Source organism: Pseudopipra pipra, chromosome 3 (assembly GCF_036250125.1).
Source record: "Pseudopipra pipra isolate bDixPip1 chromosome 3, bDixPip1.hap1, whole genome shotgun sequence".
Lineage (NCBI taxonomy): Eukaryota > Metazoa > Chordata > Aves > Passeriformes > Pipridae > Pseudopipra > Pseudopipra pipra.
Window position 1 is genome coordinate 47,685,721 of NC_087551.1, and position 16,930 is coordinate 47,702,650.

Here is a 16,930-nt window from a genome sequence, read left to right on the forward strand (position 1 = left end):
TTTAAGCTTCTGTTTTGGGATTTCGACAGCAATATTCCACCCTAACCATCAAAATGAGAACTGGAGTAACAACATATGCACTGTTCATTTAAGCTGTCATTGCTTCAACAACTTCATCAGTGGGATACAGAAGTTAATCCTTGCACACTCCCCTGGGTAAGGCATGTTGCAGGGTCATACTTGATGAAGGCATGGCAGGAGAGAGTTGTATGATGGATCAGGTGGTGTTTTGCTTTGTCCCAGAGTGTCCAGAATATGGAAGTTTGGTTACCTCTTTAGAAAGTGGTTGCTGTGCAAGCCCAAACTAACTGATAAGGGCTATCAATTGCCGCATTAGTGAACAGTGCGGAACACTTAATACCTTATTTTGTTTCTCACTTGCTCTTTTCATGTTTGTTCTCCCAGCACTCATCTCTACTGCCTTTCTGTGCTTGTACAGATGAATGTACTAGACTTCCTGGCTTGTGTATATCAAATACAGAATAATTTCATAAAAAACATAATCTAATATTCATGGAAACCTGACACTAGCTACTGCTTACTAAGATGCTTCCTTCTACTAAGGACGGAGCAAAAGTTTTCATGATACTTCTTATGTACATTTCTTATTCAGAAAGTCTGCTTCATAGTGCAGACCTTGCATAGCAGTAGTGACAGAACCACTTGAGGCATACTTCTCCAGAATGCCTTCTGCATCCTCACAGGCCACCTCAGCAGAACGTATGACCGATGTGCATGCCAGAAACCTATGTTAAACTTCAAGAAGGTGGTGTAAATCCTTCATTATTTACTTTAGGAATAGTTGAGTGCAAATAACAGTCAAGATAGTGGATGGTTCTTGTTGCTTAAGAGAGACAAGTTTATGCAAGCTAGAAGAGTTGGTTAGTGCTGTTAAATTAGTACTGACATCTGGAGCTCCGCTGCCTTTTGTGAGGGCAGTGGAGATGACTTGTGTGAAGTGCTATTTCTTGAAAAGTATGAAGTATTATGACAGAAACTGCCTGTCCTCATGGTTAACAGGAGGCTGTAGCATATCTGATGTTCACTGTTAGGGATGATGATGTCTGATTGGCTGAACATAGTTGGGACAGGGTTAAGGAAAATGGATAATATAAATGGTTTGCAGTCAAAAGTATTGTTTTTATTAGACCAGTTGACATACAGGGAAAACAGTAAAGGATTTGCATACAGAAATCCTTTTTCAGGCTTAAAACACAAATTGCAATATTCAGTTTAAATCCAGGTTGAGAACAGCTAATTGAAGGTTGATTTATCTATTTGTCCATTTAGCCTGTCAGAGGAAGGAGAGTTGGTACGTATGTATTTAGGGAGAGTAGGGACACAGAACAGAGAATGACAAAATTGTCTATGGAACACTAATGTATGTTGGAGGTACACAGGCATTATGGAGGTGACAGATACAATACTTCATAATCATCCTTTCCAACTATCTTCTAACTGGTTTTAGTATATTATAGTGTAGAATTTCCTTGAGAGGAAGCAGAAGTTACTCATATGAATCTACCAACATGGAAGACATGCATGTATGCTCAGGACAGATATATGGTGTTTCTTCTTCTCAATTAACTTTCTGCTGTAAGACCATCAGTAACTTCTTCCCAAAAGCTTCTTGGGGATCCCTTGCTAGCTGGAGCTGGTTGGTAGCTTCTGTGCTTTGTTTTCAGCTGAAATGAATGGTTTTGTCAAGTGACTAGGTAGGGACAGTATTTCTTACAGATATACAGGCTTAAGATTAATAATTTTTGGGATGTATGTGTGTAGGAAAAAGCTTAAAAGAAAGTATTGAAACAAGACTAGTATTCCTTTTGCACAGTGACTTGCAGTGAATGAACTGTAACCATTTTTTTTTGCTAAGCAGTTCCTCTGTGGTGCTGCTCCTGCACACTGTAGAAAAAGCTTTATTGTTTTGTGTTCTGAACAACAAGAAACCGCATCTAGAAGAGACGCAACTGCCTGATTTCACGCCCATACAAAACAAATGTTGGTGTCATAGGAACTCGCCAGCTGTTTGTCTGTACTAACTCCTTTGATCAGCACATGATATACTGTCCTCAGTCATTTGTAGCAAAAGCAGCACATTGCCTGTGTTGGAATATATGATTTTTGAAGAAAAGTACATAAAATAATTTCCTGCAAGCTAATGCTGAAATGAATGGGACTTGGAACCTGACTATATGAAAGGGCTGTACTGTGCTTATCTTCTTTCTTGCAAGCACACCCAGTAACTTACTGTGATGGATAAGGAAATAAAAGTCATCATTTCTGCTTTCTTCATTGTTAATGACTTCTGTCCCTAAAAGCGCAGCCATGTAGGTAACTGAAGTGTTATTCAGGGGAATTGCTTACAGGATCTTCCATGGAGACTTGTGCAAAAATCTTCAAAACCAGACCTGTAGCCAACAGAGAAGGGGTTTCTTTGTTTTTCTTTTGAAATTTATGTGCACAATTCCCCATATACCCTCCCTGCCATCAGCCACCTACTTTTTGCTGCAAGACAACTTTAAGGGAGGGGAAAAGAAGTCCAAAGATATCAGTGACTGTACCACCAGCGCTGGTAAATGTTGGGGCAGGGAATGGGTGGTGGCAGCACAAAGGAAAGAGGGGGCTGGATTTTGGTTTTTTTCTTCTGTTTAAACCGGTCAACTTCAGCATTTTCCTACAGCATTTTCCTACAGCATTTTCCTACAGTTCAATCCAGGACCTCTGTCTTGGATTGAACCAGATTACTCCATTACACCTCATTGGTGGTCACGCGCACACCTGGATGTGTTGCTCACGTAGAGTAAAGAATGGAAGGGAATCTGCTTGTTGCTGAAGAACTGATGCCTTGTCTGACTGGGCTCCCTGAATGACCTCCCCTTCATCTTGGGGAAGTGAGAAAGGCATTGCTTGATTTAAGAGCTGCAGTTGTTTTTTTTTTTCCTAAGAACTACTTTTTGTTCACCCTCACAGGAAATACCTATATGCTTTTTTATAATAATCAGTTAAGTTTAAATTTTTTTCCTGTAGTCATTTAGTAATGTTCCAGCTCTGAGCTCCAGTTTCATGTATCTAATCAGTGCAATCTTATAGCAGAATTCCTGCCTTCAAGTTTTCCTGCAGCTCCTGTAGAGGAAAAGAAAGTGGAGACCAGAAATAAATGCCTGGTCAGGTTAGTGAAACACTAGAATAGCCTGTGTGAGGAGACTGTGAAATTGTCAGTACTTGGAAGTATTTTGAAAACCTCTTATGGAGCTTCATGATTAGTAAGTATAGTAGGTATCACTCAGGGGTTTAACCCTGTCTGTGGTACACAGAGGGCTTTTGAGTAGTCCAGGGAAGATACAGACTTGCTTTTTTTAGTTACCTGTAGACTTAATTAATTCTGTGAAAAATGTTCAGGAAGTAGTCTGTAGTCTGAAAATCTGGAAAGGTAGCGAGTTATTATTGTATGTCATTCTTACGTAGACAGACATGAATTAGACTATGCTGTCTGTCACTCTATGTTTAGCCTTATTTTTGCATTTTTTAAAATGCTTTCCCCAGTCTTCCATGCAATGTACTCATTCACCCTATCTGGTCTTTGAAATGGTGACAGCTTGCTTATATTTGTATTGGAGAGCTTACTGTGCTTTTACCATATATTCCCATAAGGATTTTCTAAATTCTTTTTCTTGGTGTTGCCTTGATACGTAGGTTAAAGAAAATAATGTCATGCGGGTACGTGACGTACAAAGAGTTACAGTTCTGTAGCTCCTTAAAACAGGTTACGCACTTGAGATCTTCAAATGATTGTACTTATTGTGTCAATAAATAAGTATGTTTTAATTACATTTTAAAACAGGAAATTTATAGTTAATCTTGTAAGCAAGTGTTTTCATGGCTTATCACATAATCAACAAATGGATAATTATGGTTGGAAGGAACTACAGTAGGTGATCTGCTCCTTATCAAGAATAGTTAGGTAAAGGAATTAGTAACAACTTCTACAGAAGAACAGTGATAACTGTTTTAATGACTCATTCTTGAAAACTTTGAGGTGGAAGATAACAAGTCTCAATAAATTCTGTTTCCCTTCTTCCCTTAAATGTTTTTTTTTCAAATAACCACTTATAGTTCACGTCTGCCTTGGAGATATTTTCTTTCTAGTTATTTCTTTAGAAGTGCAAGCATTGAAGCAGTTCAGATTTGTGCAGTGAAGGGCTAGGTACTCTTGCAGGAGGTAGAGGCTGTTTTGTGTAGCAGGATGAGAGCCTTTTTTTATTTCAGAAAGGTAGAACGACTCAAAATTCCTAACCAGACAGAGTATCCATATTAGACGTTTGAAGTCGTTTTCTCCCTGCCATCAGCTTCTTCTAAGCTAGTTGTAGTGTGCTGCAAGGACTCTGCCTTCAAAGCAGGGAGTAGAGATTTCAAGTTCCTTTGATTTTCTCCTTCCTTTGCATTAATTGTTTGAAAGTGTCACTGAAGGAATTACTTTGAAAGGTAGGAACCCTCATGATGTCGTTTAATATGAATTTACCAGCTCAGTTGTGATGCTGAAACTCCAAACCCTCATCAAAGGGAGGGTCTTAGACCAGTCCTGGATGGGAGCAAGAGAATCTTTTTTCCCCCCCTATACAGTTGATTTCTACTTGCAATGTTATGACTGGTGTACAAAGAGGAGGAAACTTCTGATCATCTATACTGTGAAGGAGGGAAGAAGCATGTTAGGAGCTTAGAAGCTGGCAGATGGTATTTTAAATACAGAGGTGTTCAATGCCTTCTTTGTGTTTCTGCAGCAACTGCCTGAGCATATCAGTGATAAGTGGCATGTGAGGTGAGGAATAGGGACCTATTTCTGCAGTATGTATTCAAACAAAAATCCTGCTTATGTGAAGCCTGAAGAATCAAACTGCTTCTAGAAATATTTTTACCTATGCTTTTTTGGAATATAGTTGAGACTGAAAATATGTAATGTATGCATGTGGCACACCTATAGTGAGATTCATGATATATTACTGGGTTTGTTCAAGTTCCTTGGAAAAAGACAAAATAAATAAAAAATCCACACTTGAAGTGGAATGGCTTTTCTCAGGTAAAGTTGGCTTTTTTGTCAACACAGTGGAGGAGCGGAGGGCTTTTATTTCCAATATAAATGCAGTAGAAAGCTATGCCCTTGGAAAGATGTAAAATTGTGAGTGTGTTTCATAAGGCAGCTCTTAGCAGGGGAAATCTGGAAGGTATATGTTTCTATATCTTCACAGCTGTCTCGGTTTGAGACAATTTGGAGGGGCAGAGACCTCAGATGGAGGTCTCCTTCCTCCAGTACCCCTGGTTCTCTCCAATACAGACAGAGAGAGAGAGAGAGAGACCAAGCATGCCCAGATGTAAGTGAAAAAATAACTCTTTATCAAGAAGAATGCTAAATAATACTGATAAATAATACTGATAAAACCAGAAAAATTCCCAAGCTCCCACCCACTGGAGCAAAACAAGATTGTGGCCAGCCTCCCCCCACCCGTTAAAACCTGGCAGGAATAGTTTGGAGGGTCAGTGCTGGAATGAGGCTGCGGTGCTGGTACAGCCATTTGTAGTGGGACTGGGACTGGAAGGACTCACAAGACACCCGCTGGATCCAGCGACGAGACTTGGTCACTGCAACTCTGATGGTGGTTGTAATCCTGATCTGTTGAGGTGATGGTAGAGGCCTGGGTGGTAAAAGTCCCATGGAGTGAGGGAAGGAAACCCTCGACCTCCTCAGTGAAGTCCCTGTGGTCTTCTATTGGGCTCAGGGTAGGTGGGAATGCCTCTGGTGAGTTCTTCATTGGATGATTAATACTGGATCATGGGACATTTTAAGAGTCTTTGACACCTTCTAAGCACAGGTGGATCCATTATGGCCATCATGGTGAATATCTTCAGGCCATTTGAGTGAACTGTCCTGATGTCTCTCCAGGAGGAGTTATCATAGGTGAGTCATTTGTGTAAGGACACAAATAGCCTGAGGTGGCAGGTGTGCACACCCTCTCAGTCATCAGCCTTCCAGTCTTTCACAGTGGTTGATACATTCTTCTCCCAGGAGAGTACCACTTAAGTCCTCCCCACAGTCTAAATTGGTAGGCATATTTGGAGAAAAGAGAAAAGGTGGATATCAGAGTCTTTGTGTAACCCAGGACAAGCTGTCTTTGGCTTTATTGGGAAATTAGTTTCCAACCAGTGAAATCTGCCATTGCTCAGTTAGCATATGGCAGTTTAGGTCTCACTCTGCATCTGTGATGATTGTTTTGATGCATAATAGCATGCATTGAGTAATCTGTACTCCTGCTGTGGTAGTAGTTACCTGCCCTGATTGGAAACAAACAGATGGACTGACAAGTCAGTCATTAATCTGTACCATAAACATGCTTTTATCATATTAAGGTAATGTTACTTGAATAGAGATTGTTTGTTAGCCTGGCTGTAACACCTAGGTAAAATTCATTTGTGTCATTTATGTTCTCTACTGTACAGCACAATGTTGTCCAAGAGCTTCAGACAATTAATTTTGCTCATGATAACTGAAAATGTAGATGACTTGTTCCTTGCTATTTTCTGGTTTTGGTCACCAGTAAGGGACCTAACTTGAAAGAAATTCAGAAGTGTTTCCAAGACTGGCCTGTTTTTGATCTTTCCTGAAGTGAATGAGGATTTGTGGTGCTTTCAGCGTGTTTTGAGCCAGGGGAGCATCCTTCCAGCCTCATCCTTCCAGCAGAGGCATTCGTACGGCACAGCTCTACTCTGAGAAGGAGATACATTTCATTTACCAAAGAATAACCCCTTGCATTAGACCTCTGCTTTGGTTCAGAACTTTTGTGATAGCTTTGAGAGGAAACAAATGCGTCCCTTAACTCCTCTGCAGTCTTGACAGACAGCTCTCATTTAGTGCCATGGTACCCTCATGGTAACCCCAGCTCAAGACATGGGTTGCTTGAAGAGAGCCATTGCTTTCAGTTTTCCTTTTTCCGTCTCCATGGAGATAGAGCTCTCCAAGCTTCTTGCCTTTACTGACTCACTTCAACTTCCTGTGCCCCAGACCAGAAAGATTTCTCTAAATATAAAGGTTTGATTCACAAATCTTGTGGTTAGACTTACAGTTCCAAGCAAAACAAATACAAAGCCTACAATGCAAACCTGTGCTTGATAATGGGATAAGCAAATGAAATGTATATGATTGTAACTAGGTTACTGCTGAGAAAGCAGTCTTCAGCTTGTAAAAGGTAGCTGTGTTTTAAGCAGTCCTCATTACGTGTTCTTCATTACAGCCGTTTCATTGCTATGTGCTGTTGAGGTGACTGATGTTTTCAACATGATACTAATTTTTGGCTTTGTATATACTATGTACATTCATATATTTCTTGGTTTTTATTTCAGAGATGGTGATGTTGCTGGAATGGTGGTCAGGCACCGATTGCACCCTATACACTGATCCAGAGAGTTACCACAAGTATGGGAAGGAGAATGCCATTGTAATCCTTAATCACAACTTCGAAATTGACTTTCTCTGTGGATGGAACTTTTGTGAGAGATTTGGGGTCTTGGGGGTGAGTTTATTTAGCATTTAAAATAAATTACTTCTTCTTGGATGTGGAAAAAACACCCAAAACAAGTTATGTGTGTTTTTGAATGCTAACAGATCTGCACTCGAATTTCACCCACCACTGTCCAGAATTAGAGGTGAATCTAAAGCAGTACAGTTCAAGTATGTGGAGAACTGAAACAGGATTGCTTGGGCACAGAAATTTTAAAAACGTTGCAGTTAAAGCTGATGAAGGAGATATTTTTTTTAACCTGTGGAGGTCCTTACAGTTACTTCTCTCTGTGTGTTTGCTAGGTTCATTGTGCTGCAGAAAGATGAGCTGTTCCATGATTCTTTCCCAGTAAATTATAGAATTTGTTTGCTTTTTCCAGTGTAGTCTTACAAATCCACAGGTAGAGTTTGAGTGACGTAGCCTGCCTCTCTCAGAATGAAAGAGCAGCCATCTCAAGTGAAAGCAGTAACCAGCTTATAGCTAGTAAGAGATGGAGGAGGAATGAGTTACCCATGGTTGAATACACTGTCACATTAGGCTAAGAATTAAGTGTGCATTTGTTTTTAGGGTTGCATTTTTGTTTCCCCTGCCAGATCATGGGAATGATACAAGACCCTCATCTAAATTAGCCTAACTTAATTTTTAGGTGGTGACTATTCTCTGTCTACAAAGGATTTATCTAATAGTTCCTCCCTCCTAAAAAGAAAGACTAATACCTCATTTTGGCAGTCTTCTGCGGCATCCTTCTAGCTTTGATGCTGGCCACTGTCAAAAGTCCTGACCTTGGATTCTGCAAACCTATGATTTTTTTATGGCCTTTCCTTTGAACTCTTTGCATTTTCTGGAAATTTATGCATCACTTCAGTCACTTTCAAATTGCAATAATGGCAGTTCTGTTAAAAAAAAAACCCAACAATCTAAAAGGGGACCTTAAAAGTAGAGGATAATGAACCTAAGCATTACAGGCCCTGCATGTCACCAAAATGGCTGTTAGATCCTAATTACTGAAGAACAATTCTGCTGTAATGTCTAGGACTTGAGCAGAGAACTGGAGGATGGCATGGTACAGCAGGAGATATAGGGAAACTTGTTCCTGGCAAGCAGATGTACATGCAAAAATCCGGCCCCTGTCTACGTGTTCATTATACAGTGGTGTTTTAGTATAGTCTGTCTAATTTTGTAAGCCTCATGGCCTCAGTTCTCTAAATAAAGCTGTGTTTTAAAGGGTCAGGTGCATCTTCAGAAAGTACCAATGTAGAAAATGAAAGAACTGTTTCTATACAAAGTAGTAGGGGCCTACAAGGTCAAAAATACCTTGTTTTTTCATTGGTGCTCTGTAGTTGGATTGAATCTCACTAGCTGTAATTTTTTTTCATAGTTTTCCAAGTTAATCAGGATTATGTTTTAGTCTGTGTTGTTCCCTATGCATAAGAATACCACAACATAGAAGGATAACTGCATTGCACTAACTGAAAGTATTTTTTCCTTTTTTTGGATGCTTACAGTTATTACTCGGTTTGTATTTATGCTAATCTTAGGATTTTCTAAGGAACCGATATATGTTGATTTTTTTCTTTTTTTTTTTGGTTTAAAAATCTGTTTCAGTCTTGAGTAATATACTATGGTTTTACTTCCCAGAAACCGTTCCAGGAAGAAGTAGTTCCTATGTGCTCTCATTTGCATACATGTCTTTACTCAACAAAGCAGTTCATTTCCCTGTTGGGGCAACCAGCTGAGGTTCATCTTAAGCCAGGTTAAGAAAAAAATAAAAGGAAAATGCTACACAATCAGTTTTCCTCATTGTATTGTCTGTATTGTTATACTGGAACTTGGTTTGGGGCAGTGCAGGGGTAGACGAATATGCAGGGATGGGGAATGTAGGTTGGTTTGACTTTGTGCTGCCTTACATCGATTTCCAGAGCATGATGTGGCACCACAATTAGAAACCGTGATGTTGAGGGCTGATGTTTAGAAAAAGGAGTTAGAGGAAAAAGGCAAGTGTCCAGGCAAGATGTCTAAGGTGTTCCAGCCTCCAGTGTTTTGTGGCTCAGCAACTTTGTGAGCCGATGGGTGTTTATATTTAATGATGTTTAATCGTAGACTCCATTAAGTTTCTGTGCAAAGTTTAGGTATCTGCCAACACCTTACTCAGCTGATCTCATGTCCGCTGCTGCTGAAGAGGAAATCTTGCACATGTTGTCTCCTGCATCTGTTCTGTTGCTTCTCTGTTCTGTTTTGGCATGTTTCAGATACCCTTTCTCTCTCTTTTCCGCCTTAACTAATCCAATGAAGAAAGGAGAGGTGCCTGGGGAGGGGGGAGAGGGAGACGACTAAGATGACTTCAACTTTGAGCTGAAGGAGTTGGAACTAGTTGTGCTTGGCTGCAGCAGGCAGACAGACAGAATGGCTTTGTTGTGACATTCAGCTGTACCCTGTAGCCCTGGCAGATAATGGCAGTGCTCTTAACAGGGTCACATACATGTGTTCAAACTTTCAGCGTTTTACAGCTTGAACTTTTATTAAATCAGGCCATTAAGTGTTGTAATTTTTTGCTTAGTTCTTGTGGTTTAACCATCCAGGCAGCTGAACACCACGGATTCACTTGCTCACTCCCTGCTCCCTGTGGGATGGGGGACAGAATTGGGAGATAAAATTTGTGGGTTGAGATAGAGTTTAATTGGACAGGAAAAGAAGGGACAAAAATAATGATGATGGTAAAAGAGTCAGAATATACAAAACAAATGATGCACCACACTCCAGTTGCCAAGCAGCAACCCCCAGCCAACTTTACCCCTAGTTTATATTTCATATTATATAGTGTGAAATATCCCTTTGGCTAGTATGGATCAGTTGTCCTACCTGTGTCTCTTTCCAGCTTCTTTTGTCCTCCAACCCACTCTCTGACAGAGTGGTGTGAGAAGCTGAAGAATCCTTGATGTAGTGTAAACACTGCTTAGCAACAACTAAAACATCCACATGTTATCAACATTATTCTCATTCTAAATCCAAAACACAGCTACTGGGAAGAAAATTAACTCTATTCCAGCCACAACCAGGACATTGTTTTTGTTTATCTGAAAACAGTATTAAGCTTCCTTAAATGTCTCTTGCCCCTTCTGTCCCCAAAAGAAAAAAAAAGTCCCTTTTCCTTTTAGGTTTTAACTATGATATGAAAACTGCCCCTCTTGGTCTTAGTTGCAACATTCAGTCTGTTTGTTTTTCTGCTCCATCTGTTGTATCTCTTCTCTGGTACTGGCTTTCTCCTTATAGCCAAATTACCTTAATCTTAACAGGTTTATAAAACTCTATCAATGTGGCTTTGTTTTTATCAGTGTTGGTTTAGGGAATTTTTTTCTGTTTTTGGGGGGTGGAGTAGGAGTGGCATAGTCTGTTGCCTGTTGTTTTTAGGTTTGTGAACCTGAGTGTTCTTCTAAGGACTCAGATCTCTACTTTTATAACATGAGGTTCTCGGCTTTCATGAAGGTTTTTTTTAATTGGCTCTGGAAGACAATTTAGCAAAAAAAACCAAATAAGGTGCTAAGAATTTGAGGAGTGTGCATGGAGATGAGGAAGGGGAAAGAATGACAATTCTAATATTTGTTTTACTTTTAATTTTTTTTTCTTTAATTTTTTTGGAACGCCCATTGAAAATTCTAGGAGGTACCGGGTTGACAGTACTGAGTGAGAACCAGAGACCTGTTCATTTGTAGTGGAGAAGGAGAAACCCACATGAAGAAGCAGTTTTATGCTTGCTTTTACTCTTACAAGTTATTATCTTGCTAGTTTATGGATGTATAACTGTGCAATATCAAACCTTACATGATTTTTTTCATTGTTGTTGGAAAATAGAAGAAGGAAGCAGACACGAAAACTAAGAGCAGCAGGGGTTTCAGGAAAACCTGCATTGGGCCCAATCAATCAATCACTTACATCTATATTCCACTTGTGGGTTTTTTGTGAAGGGTTCTTTGGGTTTTGTTTTCACTCCTTGGCACTCATCAGCATTTCCACCTCTTTGTGCTGCCAGACCTCAGTTTTGTGTGCAGGAGGAGGGGTATATAAGCGTCCTTGATGCCAAGTCAGCATCATGCTGCCATAGGCAACATAGATGTCCATGGGGATGGCTGAATCCTGCCTCTGTGTGACACACGGGTGGCTGCAACAAGCTGTGAGGGAAGGAGGAGCTGCGCTGCCAACTTGGTTTTCTGTAGAGTTGGAAACAGCATAGCCCCAACAGGACACAACTTTGTCCACACCAGTGTTTCCTAATAAGAGACAGTGCTATTACTGTGATCCTGAGCCAGGGTGACTATGATGGTTGTGTTGTGGATGCTCTGCTTTTCCACCCCATGCTGGTGTGATGGCTGGGGGTGCTAACTCTGAGTCTGTGTTTTGCTCTGTTGTGTAATAGAAGCATGGACTTGGTGACAGGTCCCTGCACTCTGCTGTGCCCTTCCCATTTCCTGCCTGTCACATTCCAGTCCTTGGATTTATCTTCTTAGTGGTGGACAACCTAGCTACTGTATCACTATTTAAATATATTAGTAGCATTTAGTTTCCTCAAAGGATGTTCCTAACCATCCCAAAGAAAACAGACCTACTGTGCATCAGAAATGAAACTCAGGATAGAGGCATATTCTGAGGAGGGAGGTGTTATTCAGGATTTTTACCAAAAGCACTTTAATATGCTCCCTGCCTGGATTGACTGCTTCACTGCTTGATCTAATTAAGCAGTGATAAAATAGCTTTTCTAGTAATTTAATAACCTTTTTTCTGAGATGAAGACATTAATAATGACAAAAACCGCCCGTGCTTTAAGGCTAAACATGCTTGTTTTTCTGTTTATCTTCTGGTGTCTTTAGTGTTTCAAGTTAATTATGCTGATGTTTCTGTCTCAGTGAAACATAAACATTATTCTGAGGGGCTCATGTTGCATTGAAATATTTGCATTTCCAAAAGGGGCCATATTTCTCATAAAAAAATCACTAAGCACATATAATAAATTTTAGCCTTAAGTATCTGTTCCTTGTGTCAGGAAACCCAAATTTTATTTGAGTTGTTTATTTTGAAACGTGCTGTTGGAAAAACTAATCATGACCTTAAATATAGGTGTGAGAAGAGACTTTTGTAGGTTATTGTATGGGACTGATAGGTGTGTGAGCACAGTAGTTTGTGCATTTTAAAATATTAATAGATTTTAAACTAGATTTGAAGGGGGAAGGGGACAAAATCGGGCTTGCTAGAGATAAGGCTGGGGGTCGCATGCTGGTGTTTGAGAGGTGGTGTGCTAGCGAGGTTCTTTGGTCTGATAGGTCCATGGAGGTGGAGCATGGAGATCCATGCAGCAGCAAAAGCCAAAGTTGTTGATGTGTAAGAAACCATGAAGTGCCTGAGAATGATCACATTGGAATTCCCCCAGAAAAGGTGCCAGGATCAATAGCCCAACTGAAGCACATCTACACCAATGCACATGGCATAGGCAACAAACAAGGAATTGGAAGCCATTGTATGGCTTGAAAGCAGTGATTTCGTTGCAGTCACAGAAACACAGTGGGATGACTCGCACAACTGGAATGCTGTAGTGGATGGGTATAAGGTCTTCAGAAGGAATAGGCAAGGAAGGAGAGGTGGTAAGGATAGCCCTGTATGTTAGGGAGTGTTTTGATTGTCTAGAACTGGACAATGGTGATGAAAGGGTCAAGTGTTTCTGGGTAAGGAGCAGAGGAAAGCCAACTAGGCAGATATCCTGTCGGGAGTCTGTTACAGACCACCCAGCCCATGATGAGGAGGCAGAAGAAATGTTCTATAAGCAGCTGGGAGAAGTCTTACAATTACTAACCCTTGTTCTTCTGGGAGACTTCAACTTACCAGGTGTCTGCTGGAAATACAACACAGCAGAGAGGAAGCAGTCTAAGAGGTTCCTGGAGTATGTGGAAGACAACTTCCTGATGCAGCTGGTGAGAGAGTCAGCTAGGGAAGAGGCCCTGCTGGACTGACTGCTCGTGGTGTGGTGCAGTCTTTGCTGGGTAAAAAATTGGCTGGATGACTGGGCTCAGAGAGTGGTAGTGAATGGAATTAAATCCAGCTGGCAGCAGATCACTAGTGGTGTTCCCCAGGGCTTGGTTTTGGCACCAGTCTTGCTTAATATCTTTATCAATGATCTGAATGAGGGGATCGAGTAAACCCTCAGTCAGACTGCAGACAGTGCCAAGATGGCTGGGAATGTTGATCTGCTGGAGGGTAGGAAGGCTCTACAGAGGGATCTAGACAGGCTGGATCACTGGGCCAAGGCCAATTGTCATAAGGTTCAACAAGACCAAATGACAGGTTCTGCCCTTGGGTCACAACAACCCCAGGCGGCACTACAGGAAGCGGGGAGAGCAGCTGGAAAGCTGCCCTGCAGAAAAGGACCTGAGGGTGCTGGTTGCCAGTGGCAGAACATGAGCCAGCAGTATGCCTGGGTGGCCAAGAAGGCCAATGGCATCCTGGCTTGTATCAAAAGTAGTGTGACCAGCAGGACCAGGTAAGTGATTGTTACCCTGTACTCAGCACTGGTGAGGCTGCACCTCAGTGCTGTATCCAGGTCTTGGTCCCTCGTTACAGGAAGGACATTGAGGTGGTGGAGTGTGTCCAGAGAAAAGCAACAGAACTGGCAAAGGGTCTGGAGCACAAGTCCTATGAGGAGCAGCTAAGGAAGCTGGGATTGTTTAGCCTGGGAAAACGGAGGCTCAAGGGAAGACCTTGTTGCTCTCTACAACTACCTGAAAGGAGGATGTAGCAAGGTGAGGGTTGGTCCCTTTTCCCAGGTATAAAGTGGGATAAGAGGAAACAACCTCAAGTTGTATCAGGGAAAATTTAGGTAGGATATCAGGAAAAATTTCTTCACTCAGAGTTCCATCAAGCATTGGAACAGGCTGTCCAAGAAAAGTAGTTGAGTACCCATCCCTGGAGGTACTTGAAAGATTTTCAGACGTGGCAGTTCGGGATGTGGGTTAGTGGTGGACTTGGCAGTGCTGGGGCAGTGGTTGGAGTTGATAATTATAAGGGTCTTTTCCAACCTAAACAATTCTATTATTCTAAAATATGTACTTGTTCTTGTAGGCAGCCAAAAGTGCATTATTACTTGTATTTAACACAACACATTAGCATGTGCTAGGAAATATATCTTCTAAAATATTACTGTGTTACCTTTCCAACGTGGAGAAATTTTATTCAATATGAAGCATTAGAAATTAGGAGCCTAACTAAATTTCTGGAATGATGGCTTTGAGAGACTAAAGAAACATATCTTTCCATCTTGATGCCCTAGGAGTATAATATGAAGGAGTGCTAAATTTCAAAAATAGAGCAGTGGGAATCATTGAAAGTATGTCAATGCTGAGGGCAGCCTGAAGAGCAAATAATTTATGAGGCAAATTGCTGCTGCTAATGGTTTGCAGCTACAATAAACTTGTTTTGAAACTGTGGAACAAATTTTTTGGACACTCACAGCTTGCACAGTAATTTCTTGCTGTTTGTTATGCTCTTGATCAAGAGGTGTTGAGTAACTGAGGCTGGACATACAGAATTAAGATTTTCTTTCTTTGACAGCAAGCTGGACAAATGCTTTTAAAATAAGCTTGTAAGAACATTTTTTTTTTTTGTGATATTGGTGCAGTCATTCACAAAGGGGAAGGAACTTCATGTGTATTTCCATCTGAACAAACTTGGCCAAAATAAATTAACCTGGTTTAAAATTTTATTACTGTATATAAGTTGTCCCTGTCCAGCAGTAATTTCATTAAATATCTGTTGAAATTATGCAGTTCTGAGCACTGAAAATGCTTAACTTCCTTCAAGAAGGCAGCTTACGTGGAATAAATCAGCACTTTTTAATGAATTTTATTCTGTTGAACAAGCTGAATTTGAAGGTTAGAGGTAACTGTCATGTATTTTACCAAAACACATTGGTAAAGAACAAGTTAGTAGCTGAAGTCAACCAGAGTTGCGTTTTTTCCCTCATGTATTTACACAGGAGCTGTGCACAGGTAGATGTCTGAAACAGAACAGACTGTAGCTCTAGTTATTGTGGAAGAGATGGTAACTCCTGAGGGGAGGCCAATGTATTCCTCCCACTTGAGAGCAGTCTTGCTAGTATAATGCAGTGAGAAGTTTCCTTTCTCTAATTAGTTCTGTCATTAGTCTTCCTTCTAATCCTAGAACAGATGGGTGCACAAAACAGTGTGAGGTGACTTAGCTTCTTTTTATGTGCATCTAAGGAATCATACTCACACATGTCTAGAAGAGCGGTTTTAAATTTTAAAAATGCATTGGCACAGTAAATGAATAAGAACATACCCTGGGGAAGAATTCAGACATCTGTTCTGCTTTTGTGGTTATACCTCTGCCCATAACACCTTACCTTACAGTATTGTTTCTTGGATCCACTGGGGGAGGGGGAAAAAAAAAACAGTAGCAACTTCTCGTGTGCTTCTTGTGTAACTTGTACTCTTCTTAAAATATGCAAAACATTAGAAAATAGGCACAGTGAAATACTTATTTTAGTTAGTTTTTTGGACTAGAATTCTTGCATTTTAAAATCTGGGAGGAAGGACTACTGGATTCTTTTCTGCCTCTGTGCTATGGAGGCCTTGCACATTCTATATAAAGCACACCTAGGTTAGTTTATGGTAGTTCTTATGATACTGAATACTTACTGTACATAATCTTGAAGAGCGTGTTGGGGTTTTTTCTCGCTGTTGGCCTCATTGTGCAGTGGCTTGTGCTAGGCTATGGCTGAGGTGGACAGTAGTTCCCAAAGATTTTAGCCCTCCCTGCTCAGCTAGAAACACTTAGCATCTCTTGGGGTTTCTTGAGCAAAACCTTGGCTTGATTGTCTTCCTCTGACACGTACGGTGGAGAGGAGCAGAAGAACATGTGAATTGTTTTTTGTCCTTGTGAATGGAAGCTATACTGTACATGGTCTACAACAAAAATGCTCTTTGGAGAGTAGTAGTAGCCTGTTTCTCTGTGCCCAGTTTGGGGAGCTGGAAGAGGAGGCTGTTGCTGCTGCCCTGTAGTAGGGACTAAGGTAAAACATGAATGACTAAAACTGTGCTGAATACTACAATTGCTCCTCGTGGAAGAGCGGGGTTTGGAGTCTTGATCCGAGCCCATCACTGAAATACAGAAAGTCTCAAATGCTCAAGAGGGAGCACTTTATTATAGAGCATTAAATGATTTGACAGAGATGGTTCCTGCATGCTTAGAAATGGAATTGTCTGCAGTTTTCTATTCTGCTTCTATGTAACAGTTGCTTGTGAAGCAATGTGATGTGCACTTGCCTTCCAGTCTTACGAGCTTTTAGATAGCTTAATTATTTAAGGTATTTTCCTTGTGAA

At 40.8% G+C, this 16,930-nt stretch overlaps 1 protein-coding gene across 3 annotated transcripts in view; it reads left to right on the forward strand.

Moving 5' to 3' along the window:
- The window catches only part of AGPAT4 (1-acylglycerol-3-phosphate O-acyltransferase 4), a 74,857-nt gene that overhangs the window by 29,870 nt on the left and 28,057 nt on the right, over positions 1-16,930 (forward strand). For 2 of the 3 annotated variants that reach the window (XM_064648989.1, XM_064648991.1), the window contains one exon: positions 7,393-7,562. In XM_064648989.1, coding sequence (XP_064505059.1) covers positions 7,393-7,562 — 170 coding nt within the window. Of the gene's footprint in view, positions 1-7,289; positions 7,310-7,392; positions 7,563-16,930 lie in introns of those variants that run through there. The other variant, XM_064648992.1, reaches the window with a different exon arrangement.